Source organism: Watersipora subatra, chromosome 9, assembly GCF_963576615.1.
Source record: "Watersipora subatra chromosome 9, tzWatSuba1.1, whole genome shotgun sequence".
Taxonomy (NCBI): domain Eukaryota; kingdom Metazoa; phylum Bryozoa; class Gymnolaemata; order Cheilostomatida; family Watersiporidae; genus Watersipora; species Watersipora subatra.
In genome coordinates this window covers 12,973,536-12,996,184 of record NC_088716.1, presented here as the reverse complement: position 1 = coordinate 12,996,184, position 22,649 = coordinate 12,973,536, and the positions used below count along the sequence as shown (strand labels likewise).

Genomic DNA, 22,649 nt, shown 5'->3' with positions numbered 1-22,649 from the left:
TGAACTGACACATATTATACCTGAAAGAATCAGTATTTTTCCATCATTTGCGATTGTTTTTGATGTTTGAGGTGATCTGAGTGCCAGGATGTTTCAAGATTAAATTCAACCAAATTTGATCATGGTTAAATGCACAGAGGAAAAATATGTGTCGAAATGATGTCACTATTGCGTTACCATTGCTACAGTTGATATTGGCTATTGCGATCAAGTTGCAGCATTACGGGTCTCTATTCTGTCAGTTTCTTTGCAACTATAGACATCATAATCGCACTTTCAATTGATCTGAGTGTTTTAATCGAGATCAAGTTTTGTCAATTTTAATCTTAAAACATCCTGGCAGATAGTTCACCTTAAACATCGAAACAATCTCATATGATCGAAAAATACTGATACTTTCTAATAACATGAAATAAAATTTCGTGTAAATTCATTTTCAAGTAACTGGGCAACAAGAAAAAACCTCTCAAGCGAGAGCGGGCTACCAGTGCAAAGTTATGTAATACCCAAGGTGGTTTGATTGGGCTAACGCACGCACGCAATACGTTACACAGTGGAGAATGAACGCTACGTTATATAAATGCATATCGATCTATACCAGGCTTCTTATTGGTTATAATTTGATTAACTCACAATTAATAAGATATGTATAAGCTACATTCTAATAATGTTTAGCCTTTGTACCTTAGATAACTCCCACCCTTAACAGCGACGATATAATGTTCTAATATTTCATCCCTGTTTGGGTTATGAAATGCATAACTTAGTGTGAACATGAAATACAGTGTTAGGCAGAAGTATTGAATGTCCACCCACTAGTCAGCATGAAGGAGTTTTGATCTGAGGCTAGGATGAAACAGGCTATCATCATTAGTGAGCCTACACAGCTATGCTGCGTGTAGCGGAGAGAGGAGAGAACGAGACCACCTATTATTAGAAGCAAATCGAGGCTTCACTAATTAGACATAAAACAAAAGTATATAAATGTTTATTGTCTGTCAGGAGGTAGCGAGGAGCAGACGTAGACCACTAGCAGCAGTCGACTGCATCTTGTTTTTCATAACTTAACCGAGGTAGGTAAACGTTTCGTCTCGTTCAAACAGCTGGACATGCCTTTCAGAAAACTAAGTTTTTTTACTACAATTTGGTGTGCGACAAATACAAACATGTAAACATAGAAGTTCAATATTGTGCCTTTTTATACTAGATATAGCCTACAGATCTTGGTCAAATCAGCTGCAAATAGGCAGGGGGCTAGGCAGGAGTTTATTTAATGTCTATGATCATAGTCTAAAGGTGTGAGTCAGCTCTACCTGGTCTTAGATTCAGTCAGCACGCTTTACAGCTGTTGTTGACGATGTATCAGATTGACAAGTAAAATTTACAATTACCCCTTGCTGCTGATATCCAGGGGCAAACTGATCATTTGGTCAAAATCTCATTACTGAGTTCATATTGGAAGACATTCTGGTACAGTTTCAGCCTTTTTGGCATCTAAAGGGACTGAGCATTTTCATAAGCTTCTCTGATTGGTTAATTGTTACAAAATGAAACATTCACTTTTAAAAGCTTGACTCATTATACCATCACACCTTATACAACACCTCTGCAATATTTTCAATCTTTGTAAAAAAATACATTAAATGTTTCTAAATCCCCAATCAAGCATTTGCTGATTATTGAATTATTATAAATAAGTTTACTTTATCTAATGAGTATTTTCACCAGAAAAAATGTTTCAAAATTTTTGTTATTCATCCACCCTGGTTACATCTGCAAAGGTCATTATAGCCTCTGTTACTTGTTTTTGGTTTGGTTTGTTTGTTTCAACCTAAGTGGTTGTCATATTAAAAACCCAACCTGGTAGCGCAGCAGATCGGAATAGCCTAATTTGTACAAGTTCTCTCTCAACTAAACCACAAGTTTCAAATCTACATACCCGAAAAATCTCTAAGTAGCTTATCCTAAACTTTGCAAAAACCGGCGCTTCTATTTCCATGCCCAATAATTTGAAGCTAGTAATAAAAACTTGAGCTAACTTTGAGATACATATCAATTATTGATCAGTGCACTATAGTTGATCACTTCAATGTTTTCACAGACATCAACTGGTTAAGCCATTTACAAAGAGCAGCTCTAAGAAACAGGTATCAAATTACTGCAACAGATTTTAAAAAGCCAGCTTTCAAGCATTTCCATTACTCTAGTGCCACTTGATTATGCTGCTCGTTGGCAACAAGTTAGTGTTAGAATGATTTTAGAGTGTCTAGACAACTGAAATATAGACGAAACAAGCAATTAGAATGACCTGACACTAGAAGGTCATACATATTTGTAACTGCTTTTCTGATGTTGGACCAAGATAATTGTGTTTACATTTGAGAGAGAAAAGTACACTAAGGACCTTTGTTTAGGGTCTAATTCAACATCTTTATGAAATGGTAATAAACAACCTGTCAAAACCCTTCACATTATTAGCCCTTTGTTTGCTATTCCATTTTGTAGAGCTGATATTGTCAGGTAACAGACACTTGACATCAAGTATACCTATAACTTTTGTTGATATAACAAACCCTTCTTGGGAAACTGCAACCAAGTGTTGTTTTTCAAAGACATCTCCTTACCACAGCTGTCAACTGAATTCAATTTCCACTATGTTACCCACAATCCTTCGTTTTTTTCGTGACGCCATTCTATCGTTGTCTGCCATCTTTATGGACAACTTTTATTGTTAAAAACACGAAGCTTCTGCAAGTAATTATTGCAAACAATGCTTTTGTTTGCAAATTTTTTATTGTAGTATCAAAACAACATCGAACAATACTATTAATCAAGAGAATGACGATCGTTTTCTACAAAGATGGTGACTTTTTCGTGAACGAGCGCATGTGCTAACAGGGTGATGATGTCAAAAAAAACGATAGATACTTGTGTGATAAGCAAGGCCAATATCCCAATGGTGCTATGTAGGTGTGGATACTATTCTGTTCCACTACATCCAACTAGACACAACAAAATGCCAGCTCCAATAGTCATTGTGTGAAAGCTTTCAAATAATACCTTAGCGTGCATGTTCACACAAATTCCCATCAACTAGGAAGAGTATTATTGATATAAGAAAGAATTTGTTTTGATGTATAAAAACTACAACTATCAGCAGGGTTTGAACCTATAAACTAGCTGAACATTACACACATTTTCAACCATTCAACCACAAGGGCTCCCTTGGAAAAGTCTTGTTATATGTGAGACTGATGCTTTCTGAATCATTCATAATATAAACCTGTATTTCAGAAACTGATTTTCAATTTCCGATGAGCTTTACATGTACATGTATATCTGTCAGGCACCAGATAATCAAATGTTCATTGGCTAAGTTATGCAATTTTCTGTAATAAAACTTTATAGCGATGGTTTTGCAAGATAATTGTAAATGGAAGAAATTTTTACTGACTTCTTCGACCAATATGTTTCAGTAGACCTGAAAAGTCATTTATATATGGTACCACCTCTTTAAAACAGCTCTATATATGTAGCAAGGTCATAAGGGTTTGCCACTGAATATAAAAGATCCATTATGCCTGCCTAAGAGTGTTTATAACTATCTACGTTGCTCTAAATCGGGTTTCACTAACTGCCTTCCGCTCTCCTCATTCAAAGCAAGAAAGTTAGGTTGCCATTTGCTAAAAAAACAGTGCAGGTAGGTGGTTCTAATAAGCCTCTCAAAGTTCATCACGCCGATATAGATACAATGAGACACCCATTTACACCCATTGGTATTAGTTGACCTTGACACCTTCAAAGGTAATATAATATGCTTTTTAAGAGCGTGTCTAAATATACTAACGCATTGTGCTGTAGACTGCATTGTGCTGGTTGGCTGTGGTAAGTATCAGACGGCATAAGAGAGGTCAATGCTGTGCTGCCTTTAGCAAGACTCTTTCGCATCTATGATTGACATTCACACACCTGGAACATGGTTATGTTTCTGTCTATCATGAAATAAGAAAGTTTCAATTTGTTTAATATAACAAACCTGACTTTAAATGTACTAAAACATCTTTTTGGTTGGCAGGAAAGTAGTTTACTGATTTTGAAAAATGCAAACCTTGCTGAATTTTATACTTTGATAGACTTTCTATGACAGTTAATAAGATACAAACAAATTTATATTTGCAGTGACAACTCTTTTTGAAAGCTTTAAACTTCTGGTGTTTGTAGAAAAACTATAACATAAATGCTAAAAGCCAAAGCTTTTTATAGCAAATAATTTTATTTTGCAAATCCTAAAACATTTCTTTCTACAGATAACCTGATATTGTCCAAAATTTTTGTAACAGCTTACAACAACATCTGATTACTCCAGTTATCGGTGGTCTACATAATAGATATTAAAAATTGATAACTAGTTTTACAGAAAAGCTTTTGCTGTACAAAATGGCGGTTCAAATTCTTGCTTGCGTGCCCAAAATCTAAACTTGCCTTCTGTGAAAGCTGTTATATATCTCGAATAGTGTCACAAGAACCACAAATCAACTTTAAGATGACTATCAGTACATAAACCTTGCGTAATTGAGTCATATGCGCATGATGATGATGTTGAATGAAACATTAAATAACCTTATGTTCTGATGCAACGATGATGAAATCATTAAGCTGGCATACACACTTCCAAAAGTAAAAAGAGATGATCATTTTTCTATCGTCAATTCATTTCAGCTTATTTGATAAAAGCAAATTGCTTGCGACCTCTAACAATAATTTCAAAAATATCATTGCTATCTTCTTTAATAGCGTTCCACTAAATATCCATTCTTCTAACAGGGAAGATATTTTAAATGCTTTGTGTCAGACCATTTATTTTTCATATTATTGTTGACTACCTGAAACTATTTTTATGATTTTTGTATAGCCTAGTTTAAAAAAACATTTATGTATAAAATGAAATTATTTCCAATAAAGTAATACAATAAAAATATTGAATCCTTTCATATCTCAACATGTGATCTGTTACCCACTCATTTCCACCTTTATGAGAAGTTTGTCATTAGCTTTTAACTTCATCAGTCATCTTTTACCCGTTAACGTTAACCAATAACCTTAACGTTAACCAATAACGTTAACGTTAACCAATAACGTTAACGTTATCATCGTCAAATCTAACAAATAATCTATTTGAAAACAATGGGTAAACTTTGTTTATGAAAATATAATAGGATCTAAACGATTGGCTTAATTCTTTTAACAAGGCTTATGATTGGCTTAGAAACTGTTGCTAAGGAAGCTGAGTCAAAGCATTACTAAGTTAAACAAAAGGGATGACTGCGATACCAAGTGCTTAAACACTTCATAACTAAAGTATTGTAGCTCCACACTTGATCATCAAATGCATTTAAGTAGTGGCGGGCAATGACATCACAAGTTCATAATACTCAAATGATACCGTTATGAAGTTACACAGGAAATATTTAATAGTTATTTTGTTATAACAGACAATCATAAATTATTTTAGAAAACTTTATGCATGTTTTTAAGATAAGATAAAGTTTAAGCCATTTTAGAGTTCACTCTTTCTGTCTATTTCTGGAAAATTCACAGCTGCATGCGCTTGTTGCATTGCAAGGGTGAAACACATAACGTTGATGGATAAGCTGATAGTGTTTATAATGAACTAGCTGTAAGGACAGAAACGCCCTGGATTCCTTTCATTTTCAAACATATTACCTGCAGGTGCTTGTTTATGAGGCTAGTTCTCAGAAACCAGATGAAGTTTTGAATTTTGATCTGGCAATCTGGTTGAATTCACAGAGTATATACATGTACATGTGAAGTTGGAATGAACTCGAGCACATAATGTGGAAACACGTAACTAACAGACTAACAGACAGATAATAATAAAGTGAGATTTATTAATAGAGCTATTTAGTGACATAGAAAACAAAATTTTTTTACTGCAACAGATATTTTTCAATATCATATCTATTTCATATCTATTTATTAGAGATTGAGTAATTTCTTCTCACCAAAGTAACTCTATGGAGTTGATTAAAGTGCATCTCTATGGATTGGCAACAGCACCATTTATACTTATTATAAGAAGCTTGATGTGGTTACAATTTGTTCCCCAACTATAAAAACAGTCATTAGGCAGCCGTAAATTAATATCCTTGCCGTAGGGTACAAAAACATCCAGGCTCCTGTATCGGCAGCAGTCTCATAACAACTGCACTTCGCTGCCTAGCAATAAAGACTTGCTTAACTAGCCAAGTCAACAAGAAATGAACAGAACTGTGGCTCTATGACAGTTGTTCTTAACCTGGTTGGCTGTACTGAACCCTACCAGGTTCATATGCGCTTTTACTAAACCATTATTTATAGAACAATGAAATATGTTTTTTTTACATTGAAGACATTGGTATATGTTTTACTGATGCAAAAAATTAACTGTTCATTGAGAACTTGAACTGATTATAAACTTGTCCAAACAAAAACCAATACAATGCCTGAACTCACAACAAATTACTTATCTTTTCATAAAGATATGACTTTGCAAATCCGTTTGACTTCAGCTGTTGCCTTTGAGCGACCTTCATCAAACACCCGAGGCTGGCCCACCTAGCCCCTAGGGTTTAGGCAAACCCAGATTAAGAACCCCGGCTGTAAGAACATTTTAATAAATATAAAAACCATCAAGTGCCATTTTTGTCTTTGGCCATTAAAAGGCATACATCTGGGGACTTCATTAGCAGCAAATATTTTGGGTCCTGCTTGTTTTCACTAGCATCTGACTCACACGTGATTAGTTATTGGGTTTTTTTATAGTCAAAGTCTTTCTTTTCTAGTCAAGTAAAAACATTTGAACTTGAGTTTTCAACCCATGACATGACACCCAGAATGCTGAACAAGTTTTTATTAATTGTGAAATCAAATGCTCATCTAGACTCATAGAGATTAACGATTGAACTGTTGGAACAAAGGCTAAACTTTTGCTGCTTTTGTATGTTTTATAAAAGGCAAAAATTATTCCATAATTTTATGAGCTGAGAGCACTCAATAAATTTCATTTAGTATGTGACTGCTATTTGACTCTGACATCATGAGGTCACCAGGGTCACTGAGGGCAAAATATATTACACACCTGTTTTGTCACTGCAGGTCAAACATATCTTATGACCATGTTTTTCTGTTGTTGTGGTTTGAAATAGATAAATTTCTTAACCTTCTGACTATGAATCGATCACTACATGCAAACCATAATATAAACCTTTTAAAGGCATAGGCTTTTGTTAAACGGGGAATAATGGATAACAAATGTATTTTACTATGTGTTATTATATTAGCATGCGTTATCAAATTATTGCTGCTTTCAATCTCACGTTAGACAATGCAAGGTTGATTACGATATGTCTGAGGAATGAAGCCTGTTGCAGATGAAATAGTTAAAGTCACGGCTACGAGCTCATACCTGTAATCTGAGAGCATATATCGTACGCATATCAAGCACAGCTTATGAAGCGAATAATCTACCCAGTCAAGTGTTTCAGCAAAACAAACATGAGCTGACATTCCTGAGAGGATAGTCAGCTCGTGACAGCATTTATAATTATCTAGATCAGCTTAGGTTCTCTAAAACCAGATAATCCATGTACTGATACGCTTATAAACTTTTGAGAATGACACTACACGGGTTAAGGAGCCAGGATTCATGTAACATCCAACATCTTTTCAGGTTTTCAATCAAAAACATAATAGCCCCATAAATTAGTTTTTAAATTTCGGCCTTACACCTTGTTCGTAAAAGTTTGGTCCCTGAATCAAAAGTTGCAAGTATGTACTATTGCAAGAGATATACTCATCTATTGCATGGTTGTCATCACTTTCTTCTGACTACTCTGAGAGATATAAAATTTTAAGCTAACATTATTGTTAAAAAAGTTTTTGTATAAAATTGTTTGAGATTTAATGAGAAAGTATTGGTGTTTTTTTATCATTTGCGATTGTTTTTAATGTTGGAGATGATCTGACTGCCACGATGTTTCGAGATTAAAATCGACAATACTTGATCACGGTTAAAACGCAAATTTGTGACTAACATTCGACTCAACTTGGCACGAGAAGCTTTGGAAAAGCTATATTTTAATCTGCTTTGGAAAAAGCCAAAAAGGCAATAGATTCCTTGGGTTTGACTCCTACACATCAAAATTTGAAAGTGTTAACCAAATTGTTTTTAGTGTGAATGCAAGCCATCCAATCAATGACAGCTTTGTAGCATACTAACTTATACGCTAGAAGGTTTTATTGACTTTCTATTCCTATTGGCCGTAGATACTCTATTTGAAAACCTACTGCACTGCCAGTTATTAGTTGATCAAGAGCCATTCATATGTAACCACTGGCAGCCAGTTCATTTATCTTCTATACAAGGTCAGCTCTAAATGAGATCAACAACTGCTGCCGAGCAGACTGCTGCCGACTCTGCTTAGCAGATCTAGAGAAATGCTAATAGACAAGTCATTATACAAAAGCCAAAGTAACAGCTGCTTCTCACTCTTTCCCTGAAAGATAAACGTACACAAAACTTTACTAGATTTGATCAGAAAGTATCGGTATTTTGATATCATTTACGATTGTTTTTGATGCTTGAGGTGATCTGACTGCCAGGATGTTTTATGATTAAAATCTACAAAACTTTATCCCGATTAAAATGCTCAGATCAAGCGAGAGTGCGATTATGACATCTACATGTATAGCTGCAAAGTGACTGACAGAATACAGACATTAACACCACAACCTGAACGCAATAGCTGATATCAACTATAGCGATGATAGCAACTAGTGATATCATTTTGTATGTATTTTTCTGCTGACTATTTCCACCGCAAACAACTTTGGTTGATTTTAATCCTAAAATATCCTGACAGTCAGATCACCTCAAACATCAAAAAACAATCACGAATGATAAAAAACCATACTTTGTGATAAAACCTGCTCAAATGCTGTGAAAGTTCATCTTCGCCGCATACTTTTACGTTTGTCTTGGTGGTGAGTGGTTTACCTTACTAGGTATTTTAGAGTTGCAGGTTCAAACCCTAACAACATAGTTCTTTTATATTATAAGGAGCAACTCATTTAGAATGCTCAATAAATTACCAATAAAGTTGTGTTTACACGAAGATAATACATGGGAGTTTCGTTTGCGCAGACGCAGTCTGGCATAAAACAAAAAACTGTTGTAAAAATGGCTTTGTCCCAGTTGCTGTCAGCGCCAGAGCACAACATGGAATTGGCCAATCATATCTTGCTGTATTAATAGCGCCCAGAAAACAAACCAATGGAATGAATACCGATGCTGTAGTTCATTGGCTAAAAATGTGACCCGTATTGTGTAGTCAGAGTTTGAGTTAGTTTGGTGTAAAGTATTTGCAAAAAACGTATTTCAAATCGTAAACAGGCTAGAATTCATTATAAATCTCTCAGGGGGAACCCAACTCCGACAAATCATCATTGTGTAAACACAAGCCTCTCACTTTTTCCTTAGTGCATCCTTTAAAATTTTGGCACAACAAATTTATAGCAGAACTAGTAAAACTGGTGTAGACTAGAAATTTCTCGCTTCATTTACTTGAGGAAGAGCATCCAATGCTCTAGCAGATACTTTTTTTTCACGCATCATTAGCGAGTTGAGATGAGATTGATAGGGCAACTAGGTTGAAACTTTGCCCTACTATGTTTACAAGCCTGACACTCTGAGTATATTGAAACGTAAGTTTAACTGAACTTTGAATATGACGGAGCGCATAGTCAACAAGGTTAGTAAAAACATGCATTACTAGTTCGTGGTTACAATCATAACATTTGTTACTATTCAGGAAAACTGTTAGGGTCACTTTCTAGCTGAAGAGGAACTAGTGACAGCGAAGTCAGCTTTGAAAAGCGTGGATAATTTTAATATATTAGTGAGAATTTAAGTGATGAATAAACGTTAGGTACAGTTAAAATGGTTGCTAACAGCAAATTGTAAGCAACACAAGTAAGTACAAAAACGGTTTCTCTAAAGGTCTTGTATGTTTTGTCTATTAGTATATGTAGTACATCTAATCTACATGTAAGTCTACATGTAGATTATGTAAGCCATATTTCAGTCTTTCCATCAAGTTTAAAGCAGTGACGATGAAAGTTTTTTGTTTCCATGAATGCTTTTTTGGCCTTATTATAAGCATCTCTCACAACTGACAAGTACAGGACACCCGGACAACTATAGGAATATTGGAGTTGTGTGCCTCACTGTTTCAAAGTAGCTATTCACTTTTATTCTTTTGTTAAATAATTTTCGTTAATTGGCCAGTCATCTCTTTTCTCATATTTCAGCTCCTAAAGCTAATGCAAACAGTTTTTCGATCCACTAACTGTAATCTGATTTGTCCAAATGACTCTACTCTCTGCAATCTGATTTTTTCATATGTTTCTATGCTATATGTTTAATAACATCTATGTATATTTCTATGTAAAATATTTCTATCTTATGTCCATATGTTATATGCTATGTATGTCTTAAACAATAAGAAAACAATGTGGTGATCAGCAGATGTCACCAAATGGTTTCAGTGGAAGAAATATTATGAAGCCGAGTTCCAGCTATAATATGTACTTTAGCCAACATGGTAGCAGCAGTCCATCTGGCTACTGCGCGGAATAACATTGTTGTTTTTCTGGGCATCGAGACTATACCGCAACAGTTAAAAGTCAGCCATATTTTATGTTACCATATGTATCTTGTGTTGCTTGTTGGCTACAAGTTACTAGCTAGTTGTAACTAGTAGGCTATCTTCTCTCTTTTATCTATCTTCATCTTTCCTCAGTTCAAGGTCATCAGCCTTCTATATGTTGTAATGGATTTCGTGAAATGATATATATTATTTTCTTGTCATACTATGTTGGGGATGAACAGAAAATACTTAGATTCAAACTATATCTATTTTTATTTGTGTTATATAGCTACAGATTGAAGAGCAGAACAGAAAGATGACAACCTTGGAGGAGCTCGACCCTCTCTATCACTTTAGCACTCACTACCGCGATCGTCTAAACCTCCTTGATCAGTGCTTCACAACAAAAAGCATTGACAAGAAATCGTCACGAATTTCCCGACGGAAGAACAACCCTCGATACAAGACTCAGCCAATCACATTTGATGAAATCAAAGAGGTGGAAGAGCCAACCACGCCAAGTAACGAGAATAACAATGTTACACAAGGTAAAACTTTTCTCACCAACCTTCACCTTGAGAACACGGACGTTACCGCCAAAGAACGTCTGAAGCCGCATAGCGAATCAGTGGCGTGCGAGATATTAAACAGCGACGCTATGAGAGGAAAAGGAAGTAATGAAAACATCTGGTATGACAGTCCGTTTCCAAGCAAGATGAGCTTCCTGGATGTACCAGATCCAATGCATCCTTACCATCACCATAACATGGAAAAGCCTTCATCGGAGAAATCTAAATTCAAAAGTCGAGCGATGCGCCGACGTAACAATCCGAGATACAAGACCCAACCAATAACATTTGATGAGATACAAGAAGTCGAGGAGCCAGACGGAAGCAACAACGAGCCAGGGGAGCTAACTTCGCCGATGAGTAGCTCACCGACCATCGATGTGTTGATTAACTCTCAAGCCCCAGACGCGAGCACTACGCTACTGTTAGGTTACGCTCATTAGACCAATCAAAAGAGAGCTAGACTTTATCTCTCTCTCTTTTTTGGGCCAAGCCCTCAGACATCAATAACCTACCAGATTTGATTGTAAAAGGGTAAAAATTATTACATTTACTATCTTATGGTTTTGCATTGCAGAAAATTCGTCATATTTTAGGATTGCGTTGAATGAGGTGGCAAAACGGACAGAGTTCTTTGCACAGCTATATTTATGGTAACTACACCCTGAACAAGTGGCAGGAAGTAACTAATTCTGTAATTAGCCCCACCCACAGTAACTGCTACGTGTGCAAAATGATAGATACACGGCCTTATTTCTCTAAAAGGCAATTTCCTATAAATTATATATAGTATATTATATACACTCTTAATTTTCCTCACACGCTTTGCCATAGTTCTAAAATATAATATATTTAAATTATAAGGCACCAATGAAACATAATGTCTATTGTTCTACCATGGCGGCAAAACAGCCGTATTACGCCAATGCTGTTTCCAAATGAGTTTGATGATCACAGGCTATCTTATTAATCAGTGAGTCAACCTTTATGAGTCATTCTTTAATTTCTCATTCTACCACATGAATCAGATTTGTAAATATTTATTACTATGACATCAGAGATTTGCTTCACACTGCAGTCATATTCTAATATGCTTCAATGTATATAATAGCTGATGGTAAAGAGATGATTCATATGTATGTAAGACGTATCCCTTTCGCTACACGCCAGCAGCGAGAATAACAGTAGCCTGATTTTTGACAGCATAATGATAAAAGTGACATTTGAATGTTGCCAACCATATACATTTTTTATGTAACATATTGAAATCTATTTGAATATTGAGGGCTATAATGGCACATAGATCTATGTTGGTCTTCAACATATCTCAGAACCAAGGCTAAACAGTATCATACCAATTCCATTGCATTTTGAATCAAATCGTCAACATCGCTCCACAAAAAGCAAAGTGTGCCAACACCGTTAGTGTCGAAGCTGTTTAATCTGCTAGATGTATAATCTACTATTATTCTACGAGTATAATTTCTACTATAATAATAGCCCTGTCTGTCTGTTGGTCTAAAGCCAATGTTAGAGGTTAGAAAAAGATTGCTTGCAATGGGGTTTGAACTCTTGACTTTCAGCTTTGTAGCCCGACACTCCAAGACCTGCTACAATCAACCACCTCGCTTGTCAGAACAATACTGCATATATTTATTCTCCGTGCCTAATCAGCCCACCTGACCATCTCTCACAGAATATGCGACTGCCAGAGTGCTACTCCATTCATCGGACTGGAGAGATGGTTGGACGTTGGAAAAAAGCTGCATCAAAATGAATTTGAACTTCTGATAGTCTGATAAGTAGACCTACACTTTACTACTAGCACCAATCAACAGCCTTTCCATAGTTGGCCATTAATGAGCAGATAGTTATTGCACGTGACGACCTCTCACAGCAGAATAGACTGCAAGCATATTAGTATATATAAATTGTATATATTGAAAGGGCAAAGTTGTGACAGAATGCTTCTATTAAATTGTTTTTAAGCTAGTTAAATTGTGCTAATTAAATTCAAAAATATATACATATATACGCAAATGTATACAGATGTAGTAGTGAAGGGCTAAATAATCATTTTATCACTAACGCTGTAGGATCGATCAAAGTTGTAACTGAAAAAACGCTGAGGAAAATAATTTGGACCCATGCCCAAAAGACCAATTTAGATTTGGGGATGTTATGAAGAAGCTAGCGTTTCTAAAAAAGTTACATAGAAGAAAGAGACGGCATCACAACAAGAAAGAGGTTCTATTTTTCTCATCTTCCTAAGCGTGAGATTCTTCCACAAGCTCGCAAGTGACAAGCTCCGAGATTTTTACAATTAAATTTGTATGCACACAAAAATCTACCTGATTCCCTCATTACATACACGAGGCTAGTAGAGTGTAAGTGCTGCTTATTTTTTAGTTAGCCTTTGATCCTAAACCAATGATTGCGCAGTACTATAAACTACAGATGCAGGTCATGTTATCATTTCTACTCCCTCTGGCGCGTGAAAACAAGCCTGCATCTTTTTCCCATCACGTTAACAACCCGGCTGGCTGCTCTAGTCCATGAGCTGTTTTTGATGGCTCGGCGCATGTGCTTTCATTCGTTTCATCTCATCTGCTTAGAGAAGCGACTCGGCGTATAGCAAACCAGTTGCTACTCAATCAGGGCAATCATTAGTCGTGTCATTAATTCCAACGAACTAATTAACTCTGCGCTAGTAACAGTGCAGCGAGTATCGACATTGGGGAGGCAAAAATCTTCCTAATAAAGGAACTTTAAAGTTCCGCAATGATGCAGGGTCAGTAACTAGCGAAAAATTTGCCGACTTACACTTTTTAGCAGCTGTTGGCATTGTTTGAGGAATATTGAGGCGTGAGAGAAACTCGTGCAGCCAGACTATTTATTATTAAAAAAAAACTAGTAGGTCAGCCAACAGCCAATCAATGAACTTGTGACATGTTAATCAATCAAATGAAAATTTTTGGTTCATGTCGACTTAATGACTTTATTTATTAAATATATTAGCTATTCTTTTTATTTTTATTAAATATATTAGCTATTCTTTTTATCTTTATTAAATATACTAGCAGTAAACCTGGTGATGCTCAGAATTTTTTGCATTTTTTATCAGATATCCTGAAGATGGGTTTCTAAGAGGCTCGTTCTCAAAAATTGGATGTAACTTTAAAACCAAATGTCTTAGCGACCTGGTGGAATGCATGGAGAATATGTGTAGGAAGTTAGAATTAACTTGGCCAAAAACTGTGCAAGGGCATAGCATTTATGTGGACTAACAGACAGACACACAACAACAAGATGAGACTTGCATGATTGTTGAAATGAGCGTATGGGTTAGCAGGTTTGGATGAAATCGCCTAAAAATGTAAAAACATTTATGAGGATTTAACAAATAACATTTAAATGAAAAAAATTATTTAAGGAGACCAACAGACAGACACAATGACAAAGTGGAATTATTAATATAAAATATTCAAAATACATCTCTTTAGTATTATGATTGTGATATCAAAATACTGCTAAACTCATTCTTTTGAAGTCCTTGACTAGGTGTGGAACTTGATGAGCTCAAAGCTGTTCACCAATCTCTTTCTGTACAAGTTCTGAGCATACCTTCCAAACTAAGCCAGTTAAGCTTCAGCTGGGTTCAACATGTTTTTTACTGAGTAGACACTGATATCTGATTTTTCATCTCTTGTGATGATGTATTTCGGTCAATAATCTCTGGCTTACACAAGTGTTACGGCGGAGCGCCGTGACTGATTGACCTCGTGGCTACCAGGATAACAGGGCCTTAACAGGATAACAGGATACAGCCTTCCGGACACAGGAGAAGGCTCGATCACTGTTGACAAATCCCGGACAACCGAGAAGACCATGATAGAACAAAGAAAAAGGGGCAGGGTCTAAAAAGAAAGAAAATATTTGGAAGGAGCATGAAACGATCATCAAGGCAGAGTTGTGTGCGCACACTCACTGTATGTTTGCATTTGGTTTATTGCCGATCTTACATGTATTCTGATGTATATTTATTTATATATATTGCTGGAGTTTAAAACTCTGTGTTATTGCTCGACTGTCTTGTGGAGGGTAAAGGGAACCGGCAGTTTCCTTTACACAAGGACAAATCTCCCCAAAACTTGGAATGAAATTTTGTAATGAAATTTCTATGGATCAAAACGATGGGTCTGGTAAAATTTCAAGCAATGTTGGGTTTCCTAAAGTCATTTAAGAAGATGACCGATATGTTTGGGTAGTTAAAGCTATAGTTATAACTTTGGTCGACTTTCTATTGGATGAAACAAGATACATTCTATTGTCAAACTGGAGTAGTGATAATGTTTACCGTAAAACCTCTATTAGAACGCCATGGCGCTTTATTTGTCAACCGTTCCCCTATAGTGGCGTTAAACTAGAGGTGGCATTTGAATAGAGGTTTTACGGTAGCCTCACAGAAAATATGGTTGGGGTTATGACTAAACAAATTGGTGAGTCAGACAGAACAGTCAGAGAAGGTTTGATGAGGGATGACCTCTCCGAGGAAACTAATGTTTTGTTTTATCCCAGCTTTAGTTGCAGGTTCGTCCTTGTGTTGTAAGAACTTTTGGTTAATTTGTTCATTTCATTATACAATAAATATGATATAGAAAAATAGTTTTTAATCGAAACATGAAACAAAATCGTGCAACTTCAGCCAAATATTCTAAACGATAGTTGCTGCCAGAGTGCCATTAAAAACTACAACTGCAAAAGCTGAAATCGAATGTTTTTTTAATTTAACATTTTAACGTTTTTTTGAAAAAATGCTTTTTTAGTAACCCATTTTCCAGCTGACTGCCTAGATGATGAATCGATTACAAGATTTCTAAAAACTATTTTATTTTCTCTCAGGCGTCTATATTATTAGTTGAACACTCAAATTCAAATGTCTTCACTTCACTTGGCTAAAAATAAAACCTGGGCTATGAAAACCACAATAACCAGTAACCTGCAAGTTTGATGTTATAGACGGATACTAGCAAAAATATTGCGGCTGTTCATCGAGGGCAGCATAGAAGCGATTGTATGACGATGAAACGACTTATGCCCTAATATTCTTTAGTCAATTACACTAAAAAAAATCGAAGTCTAACCAACAAATGACAAAATGGTTTGATTGTTAATTAAGAATGTCTGTGAAAGTAAAGCCAACATCGAAGAAAAAAAATACTTTTGCGTGTCTCGTTAGTAAGATTTTATAGATGTGATTTCTAATTCAGAGTGAACAAAAATTAACACAGTTCATTGACACATCTAGAATATGCAGAATTCTTTAATTCCATTTGAAATCAAATCTTGTACATCGCTTCATAGAAACACAACAAAAGATAGCATCATCAGGTGAATTCCAAAGGGTTAGATAGCTGTTTAATCTATTCAATGTATATACATGTATAACATGTATATACATGTATACATATGTACATGTATACATACATGTATATATACATGTATATACATGTATATATACATGTATATATACATGTATATATACATGTATATGCATACATGTAGATACATGTATATATACATGTATATATAAATGTACATATTTTATATATACATGTATATATACATGTATATGCATACATGTAGATACATGTATATATACATGTATATATACATGTACATATACATGTATATATACATGTATATATACATGTATATATACATGTATATATACATGTACATATACATGTATATATACATGTATATATATACATTTATCTGCATGTATATATATACATGTATATGCATACATGTAGATACATGTATATATACATGTACCGTTTAAGCAGTTGTAAAAATAGGGTTTTGGCAGTGCTTATACAATACCATAACATAAATAAAATAACACAAATTAATGTGAAAAAAAGTACTGCTTTTCAACTGCAAAAACTCTTATTACTAGCTTGTTAACAGAAAATTTTTATAGTCTGAAGATATTTTATAAAGAGAAACAATAAAACAATCAAAGATCAATAATACTGGGTCAGCGCCGGCTTCCTTCCCACACAATACTATACAGGTTATATTTCGGATTGTATATCTCTCTGAGGCCATAAAAGTCAAAACATGTTAACTTGAGTGTGCAGCTGCCGGAGGCATCAAAGTGATACAAACAAGTACAAACCACATCTTAACCTCTTCCAAACACAAACATACTAGTAGAAGGAATACAAGGGCTTCAAGTTCCCTAGGTACAGGAGTACGTGATTGGGTACATATGAGGAATTTGAATTCTAATCACCCACCCTTCAAAATTACGCTAATTGTTAACTTAATTGAGGTAGAGGATGGTACACATTAACTGAACATGATGGAGGGCGCCACAAGCGCTTTGCACTTTTACACTTCAGAAAACATCACAGGAAAAGAGTGAACCTAAACTACTGCTATCACAATGATACCTGTGAAGGAATACAAATATCTACTAAATTAATAGATTCACATAATCTTACCTCTGTTTAGAGCGCCCTTGAGGTTGATTGTAGCCATTTTAACAAGATCAGTGGTTGAACCTTGTACCGTCATATTTATAGTTTGTCTTCCAGCCTGACTTCTGCTAGCTCCACGAGCAGCATTATTTATGTTTGGAAGGTAGCGTCGACGTCCCGCAATGGTGCTCACATAACCTAACTTTCTACACGACTTGATTGTCGAAATCAGATAGCTTTTCAGGCCTGTAAAGTATTCAGCCTCTCAGATAAAATTTGTAAAATAACTCTATTATACCAAATATCCCTGAATAACTCTATTATATCAAATATCCCTGAATAACTCTATTATATCAAATATCCCTGAATAACTCTATTATATCAAATATCCCTGAATAACTCTATTATATCAAACATCCCTGAATAACTCTATTATATCAAATATCCTTGAATAACTCTATTATATCAAATATCCCTGAATAACTTTATTATATCAAATATCCCTGAATAACTCTATTACATTAAACATCGCTGAATAACTCTATTATTTCAAATATCCTTGAATAACTATATTATATCAAATATCTCTGAATAACTATTATATCAAACATCCCTGAATAACTCTATTATATCAAATATCCTTGAACAACTCTATTATATCAAATATCCCTGAGTAATTCTATTATATCAAATATCCCTGAATAACTCTATTATATTAAACATCGCTGAATAACTCTATTATATTAAATATCCTAGAATAACTCTATTATATTAAATATCCCTGAATAACTCTATTATATCAAATATCCCTGACTCAACATTTGCAATATTTATTAAAAATGAACTCACACAAAATTTTAGTAGATTTTATCAGGAAGTTTTGGTATTTTTCTATCATTTGCGATTGTTTTTCAAGTTTGAGGTGATCTGACTGTTAGGATATTTCAAGATTAAAATCGACAAAACTTGATTGCAGTGAAAAAGCTCAGCTCAAGTGAAATTGTGATTTTGACGCCTTTAGTTGCAACAAGATTGACTGAATAATGACGTGTAATGCTGCACCTTGAACACAATAGCCGATATCAACTATAGCAACTAGTGATGCCATATCTTTCCTCTCAGTGTTTTACCCACAATCAAGCATTATCAATTTTTTATTGATCTTAGAACATCATGGTGATCAGATCATCTCAAACATCAAAAACAATTGCAAATGATAGTAAAATACTGATACTTTCTGATAAAATCTACTCAAATTTGTGTAAATTAATATTTAACAGTAAATAATTGCATGAGTGGTAATGCATCAGCAATAGCCCAAGATCTCTATAAATATTTAAACATTCTTAGGCTATGATAACCAAACGCTTGCTTATAACACATTTGATGTACCTATGCTAAAAATAGATATGTTAAAAATATTTCATCAGTTGAGTGACTGTTGTGTCAGTCACATATTGCTGAAAGTGGCATATAAGAAGATAATTTCAATTTTATAGATATAAAAAGTTTTCAATTACGTAAATTTTTCAATAATAAACTTTTTTAATACTTTTCTATCTCTAGTGTTGGCCAAAATAACCTGATTTCAGTTGAAAATCAAAAAAACGCCAACAGTAATTAGTACTTGAGTATTACTAGCCGTGAGAGCGGTGATTTCATCATTTTTAATCAGATAACTTACAGGTGGGTGTTTATGAGACTAGCTCTCAGAAACCAGTCTCAGCTCTTCGCTTGTTACCTAGCACACTCAGCCATCATATCAGTGGTAAGGGAGGGCAATCCAGACATTCGTTGTGTATTAAATCACTCTGATTGCTGTCATAGCACAAGTTTTTGCAACCCTACCTGAAATATTGTTAATCTCTCTTAATATTGTTAATCTCTCTTAATACTGTTAATCTTTCTTAACCAAAAACTATAAAGTACTAGCTTTAAGCCCAACGTTGCCCAAGAATTCATTCATTTTCAACCAGCCGGCAGCACGTGTGTAGATTTTCAACCCAAATTGCTACACTGATTTCACTACTTGAAGCATTCGAAAGAGCATTCTTTTTTAATACATACAAAGATGCATTCTTGAATTGCTAATCAGGTGGGTGTTTAAGAGACTAGTTCTCAGGAACCAGTCTCAGTTTTGAAACTAAAGATTTTATTGACCTGGTGGAAGGCACAGAGCATATGTATGTGCAGTTTAGACTGAATCGGCCACGAAATGTGGAAACATTTAGCATTTACGTAAACAGACACACACACACACACTGACAAAGGGAGATTTCTCCTCACTTTGGAAATTAGATCTCACCTTGGCAACTAGTGATAACTTAGCAAGACCACCAATTGAAATCCGTTCTATTTCCAACTGGTTGTATCAGTCACAATATAATCTGCAAAATCCAGTGAAACCCTTGGTTGGCATTAGGAAAAACATTCAAAGGTTGATAATCACATAATCACTCTCGAGACGCCGCTGGAATTGCACAGGCTCATTTGGATAAGTAAACAGGAAACAGGTGAACAGGTGCTAAGGCCACACCTTAATAAATAGTTAAACATGAACCAACTTACACGTATATCTTACACTTACACGTATATCTTTACTTATTTTTCAAATATGACTGTCGTTAAATCAAAGAGCTTTTATTGTTTTTGGGCATCTGAGATTTTTAAAGTGTGTTTTAGCAAGCTATTTCTAAAAATATCCTAAGAGAATGTCAAATCAGGAAATGGTAATAAGCGCAGGTAAAAAAAAGCGAAAACAAATTTGGGCGCCTTCTATGTTCTTTTTCCATGATTTCATTACTGTTACAGCTGTAAAGGCATACCTGAGGCTAAGTTAACCGGAAGATCTCTGGCCATACTACTAGTTACCAGGATCTTACATGGCATAAACTACTATCAAATTTTAAGTGAACCAAGTTAATGACCTTGAGATGTTTTTATTGTACATGTTAGACATTGTGGGTCGATACCCCTTAGCTTGGTTTTTATCCAAATAACAGAGTGTTTTTATTTCTACCACTTTGTTTGTCATATTTAGTACTTGACAGTCTAGCGGTATCTGCACTATTATTTTGAAAAGTTATGGTGATCCACCAAGCCAAAAGTTGTGAGTTCTAATCCCGTATGATGAGTTCTTTTTTCCAAACTCTAATCGCCGCTTCAGACAAACGGAGAATGAACACGGCTCTTATTATAGTAAAGATTGCAGATGATAACGATGTACAGTAGTCTACCAACTGTCTTGTAAACAAAAGAGTAGAGATGTATGTGTACCACTGTCCTTTCTCAAAATGAATGGTTCATTAGTTGTGGGCCAGTCGAGGCAGAACAAGATCGCCCATTCACTCTCATAGCATTAAGGATTTATGTTCTCACTTATTTTTCCGAATGGGCAGCGTAAGAGTGGTAGTTAGTGTTGTTTGAGATCTACGAGTCTAAGTTTAGGGAACATATATTCAAGCCTGAAAGTCAGTCCCTCATCTACTTCATTTACTAACTTCTAACTTGAATTTCTTCAACTTAAATTCATCAACAATTTTATAAAATGTAGAAACAGGTTCTGTTAGATCTTAGCCTTAGGCTTTGTGTAAATGTTTGTGTAGAGGTTGCCAAACCAGCCTATTGCATAAAAGAGTTACACCAAGTATTTAAACTGAGCGGTTTTGGAATCCTTACTCACAAAGAATATGCAATTGGGGACAGATGACGCATTGGGATTATCTCATAATTTTAGAAAAATTATGATAGTTTTTACTTTAATATGAGGTTGTTATAATAGAGTAGGTTAAGGATTGTAGACGGAGGATATGCCCATGCATGGCCCGAGATCTTCATAAATACTTTAATGATTTTAGGCTATGATAACTAACTACGTGTTTCATAACAAACGGACTCAGTCTATACTAATATATTTTATTGCAGTCATTTTAGGGTCATAAGTAGAGTAATTATCACGTCGGTCACAAGTTACTAGAACAGCATGCTGAGGACAACTCCAAATTTATAGATATGCTCAAGCGCTCACTCCATTCCACCATAAATATTTTATTAATATTTTGTCATGGGTATTCCTCCAAAAGCACCCAAAGCATCCTTTATTGCTGCAATTAATAGATAATAATAATAGTAATAGCACAGATAGTAATAACTGCAGGCACTCTCAGTGTCAGCAGCTCAGGCTAGGCTACGTAGGAGCTGGAAATGTGCGTATTCTGGTATAAACATGCGTCATTGGTAAATTTAGCGATACAGCTCTGATCTGCTAGTAAACAAGGCGGAGAACGATCCAGTTGTAACTCCACCCAATCGAACGCGTAGTAAAAGGTCAAAACGGTGCCGCGCAGAGCAGTATTGTTATGCTATATATTATTCTGTTTACATTTGAGGAACCGAGTGAGTACAGTATATGGAGGCCATAATTAAAGAGCTGCTCACATCTGATTGACTGTCTGTATTCCTTGATTGTATAATAGAATGCAGAGAAACGCATTGTTGTAGCGCCATTAGTCATTAATGATAACAGTAAAGCAGCAATTCTCTCGAGCGTATGCAGCGTCAGCCGTGGCTGTAATGCATATGCAAACATCACTATACGCTTCAAACCATGAGTAATAGTTCTTATTGATATGTTTTTGACCCGAAAGCTTTTTCATAGAGTATACTCATTACATGTTATCGTGAAAACTCGCCAGATGCCTTCCAGGAACGGATGTTTAATGAGAGATTTTATTGTAACAAGCACTTTTTAAGTAGGCTCGTTGTGTTGGCTGTTTTGACGTGCACACAAAAGTTATGTTGCATAACAAGATAACTTTTTTATTTGGCATCTGGCTAACCAGGTATTTCAAACTTTAAACAAGAAGAAAAATCCATAGCGATAGGCA

At 35.2% G+C, this 22,649-nt stretch overlaps 1 protein-coding gene across 2 annotated transcripts; it reads left to right on the top strand.

The window, feature by feature from the left end:
- The first annotated feature begins 888 nt into the window (after positions 1–888).
- Positions 889–12,144, top strand: LOC137404272 (uncharacterized). 2 transcript variants are annotated; one of them, XM_068090454.1, is made up of 2 exons: positions 889–1,073; positions 10,996–12,144. In XM_068090454.1, the coding sequence occupies exon 2, from the start codon at positions 11,023–11,025 to the stop codon at positions 11,716–11,718; it is 696 nt and encodes a 231-aa protein (XP_067946555.1). In that variant the 5' UTR covers positions 889–1,073; positions 10,996–11,022; the 3' UTR covers positions 11,719–12,144. The 2 variants fall into 2 exon arrangements, with proteins under 2 accessions (XP_067946555.1, XP_067946554.1); XM_068090453.1 differs by lacking the exon at positions 889–1,073 and adding an exon at positions 9,715–9,809.
- Positions 12,145–22,649: the final 10,505 nt, after the last annotated feature.

What these genes read in the sequence shown, in the direction of transcription:
- LOC137404272 (XM_068090453.1), top strand. Translation starts at nt 9,786, where the DNA reads ATGACGGAGCGCATAGTCAACAAG. An exon ending in CGGAGCGCATAGTCAACAAG is followed by an intron (nt 9,810 to 10,995) that starts GTTAGTAAAAAC and finishes TGTGTTATATAG; the next exon opens with CTACAGATTGAAGAGCAGAA.